Source organism: Terrapene carolina, unplaced genomic scaffold (genome assembly GCF_002925995.2).
Source record: "Terrapene carolina triunguis isolate 2854851 unplaced genomic scaffold, T_m_triunguis-2.0 Scaffold22, whole genome shotgun sequence".
In the NCBI taxonomy this organism is placed as follows: Eukaryota; Metazoa; Chordata; order Testudines; family Emydidae; genus Terrapene; species Terrapene triunguis.
Window position 1 is genome coordinate 12609186 of NW_020664373.1, and position 14944 is coordinate 12624129.

Consider the following 14944-nt stretch of genomic DNA (forward strand, 5'->3'; position numbering starts at 1 on the left):
CAGGCTTGTCAGGCCCCAACTCTTTCAATAAGTTGTAAAGAGAAATAAGGATTTACTTTGGAATTCAGAAGTTTATAGAACTTGAAGATGGGACTAACACTATACAAATCAGTGTTTATGATTTTGTTAAATTGGTTTTGCTGCTTAAGGAAATGAAACTCTAGTCAGAGAGAGCAAACATTTCAATATTTAATATAAAAAAATTATCCAGAAGTTCTAGGTGCCCTTGTAACCACATACATTTCCCCATCTAATATACATTTGGCTGATACTTATTAATCAGTGCACATGATAGCAGAACTGTACAACACATTCTAAAAAATCCAATGTATCTAAAATTAAAATGCATTTTAAATACAAGACTGTTCAACAAATAGACTGCTCTAGGTATATGGCATGTGCTTTATTAAAAACAGCAAGCTGTTTTCTTCAGCTGCAGTTGTATTTACATTGACAGATGCATTACATAAATAATGCACTTAATTTTTACAAATAATTTGTAAGATTAGCGAGTGGTTTTACAGAAGTTTCAACACCTGGTATCTAATGGGCAAAAATCACAAACGCCCTCTTAAAGAAAGCTGTGCTTATGTCCATTGTGCATTACATTTTGAAGTTACATTGATAAACAGATCATTTAGCTGTGCAAAATTGCAGGACCAATATACAACAATCTAATAATTTAAGGATTACTTGGAATGTATTTTCTGCCTGCTCAACTGTGAGAAAGAATTAACTGTTGGTTTCTGAGGGCTTAGTAGCCATTTTTCTGTGGTTTAATATTGCATTCCAAATTCTGCAGAGAAGACCACCACTATAAAGATGAAATGAAAATAGGGAACAACATTGAATTAGAAACTATATTTAAAATTCCAAAATATTATGCCAATAGTAATTGCACTCTTGGAAAGTGTTAGAGAATTTTTTTTAGGTGCCTGTGTGTGATCTCTCCTAGGGAACAGGAAATTCCAAATGATGATAGTGGGGAGAGCTGGCCAAAGCAAGCTGGGGATGATAATTTTCATCTATCACTAAATATATCGAAGACTGTAAATAGTTTGTGCATAATTACCAAATATTTACTCTTCCTCAGCTAGTAAGGAATTCAATCAATGTGAACTTTCTGGAATGACAACCTAGACAAGCCACCCATAATGGCCCTCATGTCAAAGAAAGGAAGACTATGTAAAGAAAACTCCACTTAACATTAAGTCTGTGGCATCCTAACTGTTTTAAACTTGCCCCAGTGATCCTGCATGTAAGTGTCCCTTGTGCCATAGGCCTTAACACCTACATCAGGGCTCGACAAGATAAGCACCCTGGCGGGCCAGGCCGGTTTGTTTACCTGCCGCGTCTGATCGTGGTTCCCACTGGCCGCGGTTCGCCACTCCAGGCCAATGGGGGCTGCGGGAAGCGGCGCGGGCCAAGGGATGTGCTGGCCGCCGCTTCCAGCAGCCTCCATTGGCCTGGAGAGGCAAACCGCAGCCAGTGGGAACGACGATCGGCTGAACCTGCGGACACGTCAGGTAAACAAACCGGCCTGGCCCGCCAGGGGGCTTACCCTGGCGAGCAGCGTGCCACAGGTTGCCGACCCCTGACCTACATGTTTACTATAAAGCAAGAAGCCTTTGTGCAATGAAGCTGTGAGAGCTTATTTAATAGAAAATTAATCTTTACAAACTCATTTTTTGATAAGGACCACTACAGTGATCCTTGATATCTTTATGTTAAGACCAATAGAATGGCAAGCAGGTACTCTGGCAAACACTTTTCTGGCAGTATTCAAACATTGCCTTACCGTAGTCGAAGGTATCTCAAGTCATCCTTAGTGATGATATTAAGGACATCATTTAGTGTGTAATCCTCTTCAGCAAACTGAAAGACAGAGTTGTTCCTAAATTAAGTTATGTTATTTCATTGAAACCAAACAGATAGTTAATTTTTGTTTTTTTACCCTCTCAATTGCATCTGAGTCAGCTCCTTGTTGTCTTAACCAGTCTAGGAGCTCCTGGTCTACATTCTGTACAGGAGCTCCTGGAGGCCTTTGAAATTCTGTAATAATTTAAATATGTAGGTTAACGGGTCAACAATATGTAGAATTGTACAGCTGTATCGGTATTTTCTAGGGCAAAAATAGTTAGCCTCAGCAACTTGATGCTTTCCTCACATAGAGGGCAACCTATGTCTGTGGGCCACAGATTTCTTCTTAGACTATTCCAAGGCCAAAAATACAATCATGCAAAATTATTTGGTGAGTCCCATTTAATAAGCTGATTCAAGCAGAGGTTTTGGTAAGCATTTGGAACTGAGTGCATAGCAATCTATAGAAATATAACCCCTCCTACCTGCAGGCTTGGACTGTAACTGAAGCAGGTGTAACTCTTGGGTTTTCTGCTCTAGAGTTTGCCGTAAGAGGGTTTGATACTCTCTCTCCTTCTGAACCAAGACTTCCAAAAGCCTATCAAACATGAACAAAGTCGGAGATAGTCAAATTGAGAATAAAATCTGTATTCATATTTATTAAATGTCCCAAAGAGTATCTTGAGTACTTTCAAGAAATACCAGTATTTACACATTTCTGAGTTAATTCTCCTACACAAACAGCCAAACAAAATCCAGTCTAATTCTTAACCCAGAGTTGAAATCCTTTCCTGTAAACATACAAATACAGTAACTGTAGTCAAATATTCTAGGAACTATTTTCCTTTTAACAACTAATTAAGTAATTTTGGTTTGACATTTTACAGTCTCTGAAAACTAGGATAAAAGTGGCGTTAAGAGAGATTTATCCTATCTAACAAATCATGTTTCGTAAGGTCTTTGGTGCAGAGAGAGAGTGGAAAAGGATGTTTCAGGTTGACAAGTGTCAAATAATTTTTTCTCCAATATTACTAAAATTTATAGTTTAGAGAAACAAGAAAGGATAGGACAAATTTTAATGATGTGCCAAAGCAGCAATGGGCCTCCCACTATTTTAATCACGTGGGGCTTTTTGCCAGGCCTTAGGGGACACCAAAATTATAAGCACGCAAAATCACAATTATTGACTTTACTAATAAAATTAAAACTAAACAATCAAGCAATAACCGTTACTTCAGTTAGTCTTTTAATATGTGGAGAATTAACAAGATTACACCTTTAAGAGTGGGCCTGCCTCTAAGTAGGGGAGTTCATCTCTTGCTAAATTAAGACCAAAGTACATTATTCCCCAAATTAGTATTGAGTCCAGCCTCAATGTAAAACAGCTTCTAGAAGGGTAAATGAACTTTAAGGGTGAATCCTGTTTGTGCATCTATAAACTGTTTTATGATGATATACCAAAGGTAAGTGATCAGAAGCTAAGTCTTATGAACCCAAAGAAAGTGTTTAAATCAGTTACTCAAAAGAAGCCATTCACGGAGCTGTCTTGAGACAGACAAAATAATCCAGAATCTTAAACCCAAAGTAAATCCCACTTTTTTGCTGTTTGCCAAGGTTAGTTTATGGCTCTGTAGGAATGTATAGTCTAAACAATCTTGTTTTTAACAAGAGAAGCTGTTAATACCCTAAGTTACAATTGCAGTGCAATATTCTGAAAGTCACTGCAGGAAAAATTTTAATTTTTTGTCAGTTCTTTTGGTAAATTGCATCTCACTCATCGTGCTGAACTGGAAGGTTGCTGCATCTCAATGCTGTTCTGTGGCGTCTTTCTTTGTTAGCTGTCCAATTGCTGTTATTGCCTGCTTGCAGAAGTGTCAAACAGGCTGAGTGTGGGGAGTGTGCTTCTGAGAGTTGCCTGCTGAGGTTGAGAGACATGAGCATAGTGCTACTGGTTGCCCAGCACAGCGAGATTTTATATTCTTTCCATAGTCTTACTGAAGGAGGAAAACATCCTTCTTTGACTGTCATCCTTTCATTGACTCAGTGCCTTCATGGATTGGCTATAGCAACATCTTCTGCTACTGTCTATGCATCAGGGTAGTAATTTTTCTTCCATTCATTGACTATATTGACTTTAAAGATGCTCTGAGAACTTCCCAACAAAGTTGAAACTCTTTTTCTTGCATATCCCTTGAATTCCTTTGGGGGGTTTAAAAATTGAGATTCTACTTCAAAGGGGTCCAAATATCCTTTTGTCATATGTAAAGGTCTTACAGCTCTCAATAGTCTTTTTTAAACTTCAGCGTCCTGAAAATTAAATAGCCATTCAAGAAGGCACTGGAGAAGTGACTCTTGGTAAGTAATTTGCCCAAGCAGTGCCAGATGACTAGTTCCACACATTAATATAAATAATTCTCTACTAAAGTGGCTTTTTACTTTAGTAACCAGTTATAGCATTAAATGATCTTGCTATAAAATCTCTATTCACACAACATTTGCAAATACATAAGGCGCTTAATCATCACTAAGTATTTGTTGGGGTTTTAAAATGAAGGTGCTTGCTTTGGTGAGAAGGCCCATATGTATGGCTCCTGATAACAGTGCATCCCTGAATATTCCTACAAAGTCTTTTGCTTTAGACAAAACTCAGACTTGTATCACATACCAGAGAGCTGCACTTGGGTCTTTGAACAAACAGTTTTGCTGGTCTGCGGGCCCTTTTGACCAAAATGGTCCTTAGATTTAAGATTGACAATTTGCAGTACATTTTCAACTTGCAATTTAAAAACCTCTTACTAAATATTGTATACAAAGAACAAATCAAACTACTGTGTTATATACACATTTCAAAACATAGCATAAAAATATGAAAAGTTAAAGGAAAACAAATTATAAAAGCTGCATTTCAGAGCCTGTGTAAATACACGTGGAGGTTTTGACAGGGGGCGGGGGTTATTTTATTATTATTATGTTTTACACCCTGGGAGTCTGTGCTGTTGACAAATCAGACTTTCGGGGGCCTTCACCTTGACTGAATTTTAAGAAAGCAAGTTTGTAATCACCCAACAGCGTAAGTGTAACTTATTGAGTGACTGACATGCATTCCACTTCTAATGTCCGTGCACCTCATAGGCGAGAGACTGGAATAGTTTTGAATAGCAGTGCTCGCTGGTGCCGAGCCTGTGCCCTGCATGCCCTCTGGCATTCGTAAAGGGCAGGGTAGCTGTAACTGCACTCCAGTTCCCTCTGCCTGCCAAGGGCTGTGACACAGAACATGGGTAGGGTTTGCATCTCTGTACACTTCAACTGGGGGTCCGTGAGCCCTTTCAAGGGGGCTGCAGGGCCCCGCAGCTAAAGCCCCAATCCCCGGCACCCCCTGGGACTGAAGCTAGGCGATGCGGGGGTGAAGCCCTGGTGCTCCCTGTGGGGCAGAGTTGGGGACGGGGGGGGCATTCCCCCCCCCCCCCCAAAAAAAAACCTGCAAGGCAAAAGCACGGCAGTCCAGGGGGCAGCTCCACACCTTCCCCCCAACAATCTCTTCTCCCCACCCCCCTGGCCATGTCGGAGGCAGGAAGCCGGAGCCAGGCAGCTGCTTCTCTAGCTGGTGTCATGGAGCAGTTAGCAGCAACAGTAGTGTTCCCTCTTCTCCTGCTGGTGCCTCAGCTTGAAGCTGCTCCTCAGCTCCCAGCCCCCTTTGCTCCCACAGAAGCAGCCAGTAAGAGCTGCGCCCCCCCCCCATCCCCAGCTCCATGGCTGGCAAAGCCCTCCAAGAAAAGGGACCGCAGGGGAGTCCTCCCAGCACACAGCCCCTCCCCCCTCCCTATACCCTGAGCTACCCCTCTGCCCACACGCAGCTCCCTAGCCACCCCTCTCCCTGCACCCCGAGCTACCGCCCTGCCTGCACACAGCCCCTGGCTGCCCCCCACCCTGCACTCATAGCCACCCCGTGTGCACACAGCCCAAGCTACCCCCTCCCTGCACCCAAAGCTGTTTTCAAACATTTTGAGCTAAGCCACCCACTTTTGAGTTATAATTTTTGGTTGCATCCCCCAACACAGACAGCCTGGGTGGCCTGTTGAGGTGAGTCAGGGGGTGGAGGTGGCACTCCTTCCCTGGACCCCACCATGCGGAGGTGGCTCGCATCCTGCTGGCTCCGCGCCCTCCCCCCCCCCCCCAAAGAAAGCCAAACTTCCCCCCCCCCCCGCGCCCCCCCCCCCCCCCCCCCCCGGCCCCTTGATTTTTTTTTTACGGAGGGGGGGGGGGGGGGGGAACATCAGAGCGAAAAGGGTTGAGAACCCCTACACTATGTCATTTATCTTCTAGCTAGTTATAGTTAGTTTAGTCTCATTATTTCCCTGCTCCCAAAGAAGAAAACGGGATGGCACCTCAACCTGGACCTCTGACAACTCAAGTTCATCTATTGGTTCACGTTCAGGATGGTAACCCTAGTGTGCATAATCCCCATGCTGGATCCTCAAGACGGGCTCTTGGCTTGCAAGACATACGGTCATAGTGCAGTCTACCCGGCTCACAGAAAAGACATCAGGTTTCTTATGGGAAAGCCTTATTACCACTACAGGCTCATTACCTTTGGCCTTATCACTGAATGCCTAGCTACACATCTGAGAAGGCAAGGAATTAAAGTCTACCCCGGATTGGCTGATTCGAGGTCAGTCATCTCCGCACGTGAATGACTCTATTTGAGTACTTTTGGTTCTCTTTGCCACAACGTGCCTCAGATTCAACAGACCAAAGTCTACTTTCATCCCTGTCCCCAGCATAGAATTCATGGGAGCTGTACTGGACTCCTTACTGGCAAAGGCCTATCAGCCCTGGCACAGCTTTCTCGCCATTCACAACCTAGTCAAACAGCATCCATCTGAGCTGACAACATCAGCCCAGAACCTGTTTGAAACGTGTCTCATGCCATGTGAGACAGGTTGCCAAAGTTTCCCTGCACTGCAAGCAAAGGTGATTGAGATAATCCCCTGGCAGGGTGGTAGCTCAGGATGGGGGAGGAGAGACTAGGGGCTGTGTGCAGGCAGGGGGATAGCTCAGAGGGTGGCTGGGGCTGTGTTCAGGCAGGGTAGTAGCTCAGGGTACAGGCAGTATGGTAGCTAGGGGCTGTGTGCAGGCAGGGCGGTAGCTCAGGGTGCAAGGAGAGGGGTACTAGGGGCTGTGTGTAGGCAGGGGGGTAGCTTAGGGTGCAGGGAGAGGGGTAGGGGCTGTGTGCTGGGAGGACTCCCCTGCGGTCCCTGTTCCCGGCGGATGGCTGTAACTGCACTCCAGTTCCTTCTGCCTGCCAGGGGCTGAGATACAGAACACGTGTAATGTTTACGTCTCTATCTAGTGTGTCATGTTAAAGGTCATGACAGTGTACAGAGGTCACAATTCCCCAAGGGGTCCTCTCCTATGATTGGTTGAAAGACCCTCTACATGTCTCCAGCACTGTCCTGCTCCACACCTCTCTCCAGCACGACACTAGTGACAGACTTGTCCATAGTAGAATGGGGACTGCATCCAGGCCATCAGACCCAATGCCTCTGCTCCCCCAGGAGGCCAATATTCACTTAAACATCCTGGAATTGAGAGCCATTTGGCTAGTGTTCATAGCTTTCCTCCTGATGCTTCAAGGTGTGTCAGTATTATCTGGACAAAACAGTCATTTAAGAACTCTCCTAGATTGTTCCTATCATTGCTCACAGAACGAGGCGGGGTTAACCTATCTCCACCTATAAACTGTCAAAATGGGTCTCTGACTGCATTAAGGCATGCTATGTGATGGTACATTGAGGCCCAGTAGGGTACATTTGGACCCATTCCACCAGAGCTTGGGCAGCTTCTGCAACTTCCCTGAAAGGCATCCTAATCATAGAAACCTGCAGAGTAGCTACCTGGAATTCAGCTCACACTGTCACCCCACACTATTTGCTGGTGGACAGCTCCAGCTCTGACACTCGTTTCAGTAGAGCTGTCCCGCAGTCATTATTCCAGTAAACTCAGAGCACCTGCCTCAAGCAGTAACTCATGTCCTGGAGAGGCACCGGAAGTGATATCCATGTGGGCAATCACTCGAAGAAGAAAGGTTACTTATCCTACAAAAACTGATTCCTCAGAATGTGTTGTCCACATGCATTGCATGGTCCACCCTCTTTCCCAGCTACTGTACAATCCTTGCCCCCACTGGATTCAGCATTAGCAAAGGAACTGGAAAGCAGTTGCTGGCAGCTGTCCCATTCTTTACACACTCAGTTACGAAGCACCAGAGGACACATGCACGGCCTCACTGGACGTTGCTCCTCAAAGAGTCCAATCTCAAGCTACACCTGAAGTGGAACACACATGGACAACACATCTTAAAGAACCACAGCGCTTTACTGTACAAAACCATAGTTATTATGGGGTAAAGAACCGTTCTTTCATTAATAAGAATTTTTACATCAATATTGAGTTTTCTCCGCCGTGAAAGACTGTCTTCCCTTTATGTTTGCACAGCACCTAGCCTACAGGGCCCCAATCCTGATTGATTATTTTTATCGTAACGGTGCCCAGAGATCCTAAAGTTTTAGTAATTCAACAAATCAGTGCATTCCTTATTTTACTGTGTAGTCCCATATTAAGCCTGTGTTAACAGAGCTGCAGCTTTTACAGTATCATCTATTGACAAGGACTCCAGATTTTTCATTACTGGGGCGAAGGGGCTGATGTGAGTCCTACTGTATAGGAATATATAAAACCTTCTGAGTGGTCTAATACAGATTGTGTCCTCACCACTGGGCGTTACATTCTGAGTTCTTAGACCAGTAATTGTGTGTGATTATCTGGAATTTTCTGACGTGAAATTTAGACACCTGGTGAATGAGAACTTCTCATTTTAGTTGCCACTACTCCACAACAGTGGTGAGAAAACAGAAGTTCAGCTCACACTCGGAATCCTGTGCTTATATTTAATATCCAGTGTTTGGCACTCTTACTTGAGAACTCTTATTTACAAATAAAAAGTGTGTGTCAATGCTTAGTGGGAATCCAACATTTTTTCGGTGTACTTTCTGTGAACTGAAAGATCCTGAGCTGTGTTGTAAGATTTGGTGAAAGTTATACAAGTGCCTATATATATTGCTGAGTACCTTTCTGAGACCACTTGGTCAACTCCTGCAAATTCTACTTTGACTAGAGGATCCTGTGGTTGGATGAACACATGCCTATGAATAAACATTCTTTTTTGAGTGTGTTGTTTATTCTTGAAGGTTTTTTGAAGACCACATGAAAAAAAAGCATAGTTCTACAAGAGAAGTTACCTGTTCGTCTCTTGTTTAAGTTTGGCTAGCTGCAGATTAAGATGTTGCTGCTGTGATTCATGTGACACCACGGAACTGAGTGTGCTCACTCCAGATGTGACAACTGGCTCCTCATTTCCATTTTGTTCCACTGGGGGGCAATCATCTTCTACTTCATCGGCATCTTTTTCCACTCCTTCAGTCTCTGAAGCTGGCTCAAAGTGAGCTTGAAGCTCTGCACAAATCAATGAAGAAGTCAATTTAGTACCACATACCCTTGCTTTTTTGGGGGTAGTGAATGTGGGAAAACCACAGGAAAGCAACACTTTTTCTGGACATCTTATGGGTGGCATATTTCCTCTTTAACTGAAAAAAGCTGAGTAAAGTAGTGATGAGATTTTATCCTGATGCTTTCCACATGGTATGTACTTTCCTATGGTGTTTAATAAGGGAGATACCAGTAACTAGGAGTGAAATATAATCTTGGCAAATATTAACACATGATAGCATTAGTCTCTTACATTAATTGAACCACAGACTTTGTGGCACCATTTCCAAACAACAGCAGTGGCAGTATTAGTGCATTCATCTGAGGATAGGTCCCTGTTTGTATGGCGTTCACAATCTTACTTGTCTATAAAATGACGGATGCACTGATGATGTAGCAGAAGTAATAAATAGCGTAGACAGGTGGTAGAGACTCAGGATTCTGTTTACATAATGGGGGAACAGAGTTGCTTTTAGAGGAAGAAGAATTCCAGAAAAGTCTGGTTACTTACTTTGTGCACTAACTGGCATTCTTCAAGATGTTTTGTTCCTATCTGTATTCCTTCTGAACTGCACATGTGCTCCATATGCCTGAGACTGGAAGATTTTCACTAGCAGTGTCCATTGGCTCATGCCTGCACCCTTCTCCTTCTGCTCCAAACCAAGGGTACAAGGGGTGATGTGGACTGACTGCCTCTCCAGTTCCTTCTCCACAGCAAATAATCTTAGGATAAGGATCTGAAGCAGAGGTGGGCAGTGGAATACACACAGGGACACATCTCAAAGAACTCCAGTTGCTGTAAAAGGTAAGCAACCAGACTGTCTTCTTTGAATGATGGTCCCTATGTGTATTCTGTTCAAGGCGACTCACAAGCCGTACTCATTGAAAAGGAGGGTTTGAGGAACCCTGCTGTATCACAGACTGAAGGATACATCTGTAGAACCTTGTACCAGGGCAAAATGTCTCAAAGGTATGCATAGAGCCCCACGCTGCTGCTCTGCAGATCTCTACAAGAGGGCCATCTCTACATGAAGTTGCAGATGTACACTGGGCCCTGGTCAGGCGTGCTCTCTCGCGCAGGACGCATCCCAAAATCATTTAGGAAGTCTCTGTGAGGAGATCGCCAAATGTATGAGGGGGGAAGCAAAGGAGACAAATAGTTTAGGAGATTTCCTGAAAGACATTGTCCACTGTAGGTAAAAGGTCAAGGCTCAACGGACACTGTCCTCTCTGGTGGCATGGGGCTCTGGATAGAAGACAGGTAAGTGGATGACCTGAGTCAGATGGAATTATGAGATTACTTTTGGATTGAATTTAGAATGTAACCTCAGGGAAACTTTATCCTTATGGAAGGACATATAAGGTGGGTCAACCGCAAGGGCCCTCAGCTCACCTACTCTTCTTGCTGAGGTGGGCAACTAGATAGGCAACCTTCACAGATAGAGGAGTGAAGGGACATGAGGCTAAAGGTTCGAAGGGAGAATTTGTTAATGCTGACTGGACTAGATTGAGGTCCCATGTCAGTACTGGGGAAAAGGATCTGACAAGTCCCTTCAGAAACCTGACTATAGTCGGGTGGGTGAAGACTGAATATTTGTCCATTGGAGGGTGAAAGGCACTAATGGGTGCCAAGTACACTAGAGAACTTTGATGTTTTCAGAGACAGGAGGTCGGTCATAACTGTAGGGAGTCTTGGAATTGATGCCATAAGGAGAATTTCTTCCATTTTGCTGCTTAGCATTTTCTGTTATTGCTGAGGATGGACTGTACAATCTCCAAGCATGCTCTAAGTTCATCATCCATCCAAATATCAGCGAAGGGAATGTCGCTCAAGTCCTTAAGGGTATATAATGGTTAGTCCGTCTTCTCAATGAATAGGTTATTTCCCTTGAAGGGCAGCTCTTCCAGGGTTGATTGGGCTTCTTGGGAAAATCTGGAGGATTGGAGTCACAAAGCCATCTCATGACTACAGATGGTGCCATTGAGTGGGAGGCTGTATCTGCTGCATCTACCAAAGCTTGGAGGGCAGACCTGGCTAGCATTTACCTTCTTTGATGATTGTATGGAATTGAAGTCTGTGTTCTTGAGGCAGCCTGTTGAGAAATTTAGAGAACGGATTATAATTAACTCATACTTTGCCATTAAAGCCTGACAGCTTGCTATGCAGAACTGTAAACTTGTGGATGGGAAGTTCTTTCTCCCAAAGAAGTCTAGACATTTGGCCTCCTTATTGTGGGTGTAGATCTGGGTTGATATTGCTTGTTCCGTTCAGTGACAGCCTGCACCACTAGAAGTTCAGAGTGGGATGCAAGAATAAGTATTCTGCTGCTTTAGATGGTATAAAATATTTCTCCTTTGTTTTTTTCAGAGTGGGAGTACAGATGGCTGGAATATGCCAGACCATCTTGGCTAGTCCTAATATAGCCTCATTGATAGACAATGCCACCTTACTAAGATCTGAACTTTGAAGGATATCCAAGTAATTTATGAGGGATGGCCTATGCTTCTTCCAGGGGGATATGAAGCATGTCTGCAGTTCTCCTTAGGAGATCTTGAAATTGCCTATAGTCATCAGGTGGTGAGGCTAGTGTGACTGTCTCATCTAGTGAGAACAATGATATCCCCACAGTGGCTAGTGGCTCTGCCTTGTTGAGTTGTTTCTCTTCCTCAGAGCATTCCTGAGTGGATTGGGGTTCTTCACAATGCAGGAGTACATGCCTCAACTTGCATTCTTGTCTGTCTGTATTCGGGGTGTCTCATATAGGGATCCCCGGGACCCCAATAAAGCCATTGAGAGAGTTCATAGGGATAATGAAGTGGTCTCCAGGGAGAAGGGTATTACTGGTCCCAAGCCAGGTCCTGTGGGAGTGAGAAGGTGCCCATGAGATTTTAGAGCCTCTGCTGGAGCTGACTTCCTGTCTTGATAAGACTGGTAAGCTCTCCCCACTAATCCCAGGCTTGCTGGAGGAGCACAAGACCTCTGTGTCCATGGGCAGGGCCGTTAATACCAGTGATGGTCTTACTATGCTTCCACTGGTAGATGGTACCAATGAGTGATGAAACAATGGTGTGAGGACAGAATCAGTGATTCTGGGTCTGCAGACTGTAAGATCCTCCAGGATAGCATATCTGACCACTGATGATGGTGGGCTTCTGTCTCTTGGTGGCACTGGCAGTGCCAGTTTTGAGCAGACAGTGGTTCTCAGTACCAATGAATCCTTCTCCATGCAAGTCAGCATTTGTGTAGGAGTTGTCCACTCACTCCTTTCGCTCGTTGGTACACAGGACGGTCCTGCTCCTTCAGTGGTTGATGGTTTCGGGGCACTTTTGCCTCTCGAGGCCATGGAACTGGTACTGTGCTCCTTAGGACCTCCTGACATACCCATATTGGGGTGCAGAGTGTCACCCAACATAGAATGCGTTGGGGAAGAAGTCCTCTCCATAGAGGGGGATTTCTCACATACATCTTGTGAGAGTGTTTACTCTTACCTTTCTCATGTCTGTCCTGTTTGCTAGAGTCCTTAATTCTGTTCCCAGTGTGGACACAACCACGCTCTAAGACTGCTTCTCGGTGCCTCTGCCCAGTGTACGTGAGGTCTGATGGGCCACAGTTGGACTGTGGCCTCCTTGAGCGATCCATCAGCAATGTTTGAAGTCCGAACTCTCAGGATTGGTGGGTCGAGTGAGGGAAGGACTGACAAATATTACACGTGCAGGGGATGTGAGCTTCCCTGAGGCAATACAGACAAGTGTTGTGGTTGTTGCTGACCAGGAAGGCCCAGGGGAAAACCATGGAGATCTTGAAGCCTGGCATCTTGGACATGCTAGGAATCCCCTACATGGCTGTGGGGAGTGCAGCAGTACCCCCAAACAATGGCTCCTAAAACTAACTAGCTCTAGAGGAAACTTATATAAGAACAAACCATTTACAACTTTTTACACATAAACAAAGAACACTAGCTAAAGCTGTGGACAATGGAGGACCCCTGTCTCAGACCACAGGTGATAGAATGGAACTAGAGAGACAGTTGGTCTGCACCATCCCTTATACCGTCGGTTGGAGCACCAAGAGAAGAAGGCCACAGGCACGGACCAACGGACACTAATAATGAAAAGTCTTCCAGTCTCAGGGGTATGGAGTGCAGGTGCACCTCAAATGGAATACACACAGAGACCATCCAATGAAGCACTTCCCCTTCAGTTTAAGGGTAAGTTATGGCCTAATTCCAAAAGCCTTTAGAATTAGGTTTCCCCAGTTATAAAACTACCAACTCTAAAGGAGTAAATCCATTTTACTCTGTGCAGCCTAGTTCACTGGTTATTTGAAAAAACTGTTGTCCCTGTCCACAGCACCGTCCTCCCCCGCCCCCCAGCTGAAGAGAAATCACTCAAGACCCTATTTCCCCCCTACTAACAAACTTCAGAAATGAGATGGATCCATCAGCTGGAAAGAACGTGAAACCATTTATGATGCATTTTGGAAGTGTTTCATTTAGAAACTAGTACTGATGTGCTTTGATTTACCTGGAATAAGAATAGTGACTGCTGCTTGGACTGCACGGCGAATTATGTTATCCATTGCAAACATCCAATGAGGCCTAATTAAATGATTCCTTAATACTTTGTTCACCTACAAGTATAGAAATAAGCAAAAGCATCAGCAAAGGACCTAGACACCACAGACAAAACTTTGTTTTATAAAGATTCAGATAAATCTCTGTAAATTAATGGGAATCTGTATAGTACAAGTCAGCACAACCCTTTCCTCTTGAGACTAAAATTATTAGATGCTGAGTTCAGACTTCACCAGCTCATGAACAACAACTTCCAAATCTCCCATATGCTAATAAAATGCAGTGCTCTAAGCAGCCACTAAGATATCTCAGCATTGTAGCCATACTAAATAAAATTAAAATTATGCAAGACTAAGGATACACTCTCTCTCTCTCTCTCTCTATATATATATATAAAAATATAAAACATACGTTTCTAGAACTCTCTTCAATTTAGCTTAGAATAACTAAACTGATAAATGCAATGGAGGGGTTCACAGATGAAGGGAGACTGACAAACCTTATTTAGCCTTGACAGAAGAGGATTAACAGGAGATGTGATAAGACAAGAACTAGGGCACAAAGGGAATATACTCAGTGCATAAAAAGAATTTGAGTAGTATTTTTTACAGAGAAATTGGTGAATAGGCTTCCATTTGAGATAGTGGAGCCAAGCAGTCATGTATTTAAATAAAATAAAATAAAAAGATAACTAAATGGAATGTATAAGTCAAAAGATCCTCTGTCTGGTGCTTAGGAGTAGTCAACAACCCTCATAGACTCATAGACTTGAAGGTCAGAAGGGACCATTATGATCTTCTAGTCTGACCTCCTGCACAACGCAGGCCACAGAATCTCACCCTCCCACTCCTGTAACAAAGCCCTAACCTATGTCTGAGCTATTGAAGTCCTCAACTTCTGGTTTAAAGACTTCAAGGTGCAGAGAATCCTCCAGCAAGTGACCCATGCCCCACGCTGCAGAGGAA

At 44.1% G+C, this 14944-nt stretch overlaps 1 protein-coding gene across 1 annotated transcript in view; it reads right to left on the minus strand.

Moving 5' to 3' along the window:
• Positions 1-732: 732 nt before the first annotated feature.
• Positions 733-14944, minus strand: part of LOC112108241 (mitogen-activated protein kinase kinase kinase 15) — a 140645-nt gene continuing 126433 nt past the window's right edge. Inside the window, exons 23-28 of the mRNA XM_026648303.2 lie at positions 13930-14035; positions 9159-9372; positions 2346-2458; positions 1955-2052; positions 1799-1875; positions 733-814 (exon numbers count right to left, since the gene is read on the minus strand). Coding sequence (XP_026504088.1) covers positions 733-814; positions 1799-1875; positions 1955-2052; positions 2346-2458; positions 9159-9372; positions 13930-14035 — 690 coding nt within the window. The remainder of the gene's footprint in view (positions 815-1798; positions 1876-1954; positions 2053-2345; positions 2459-9158; positions 9373-13929; positions 14036-14944) is intronic.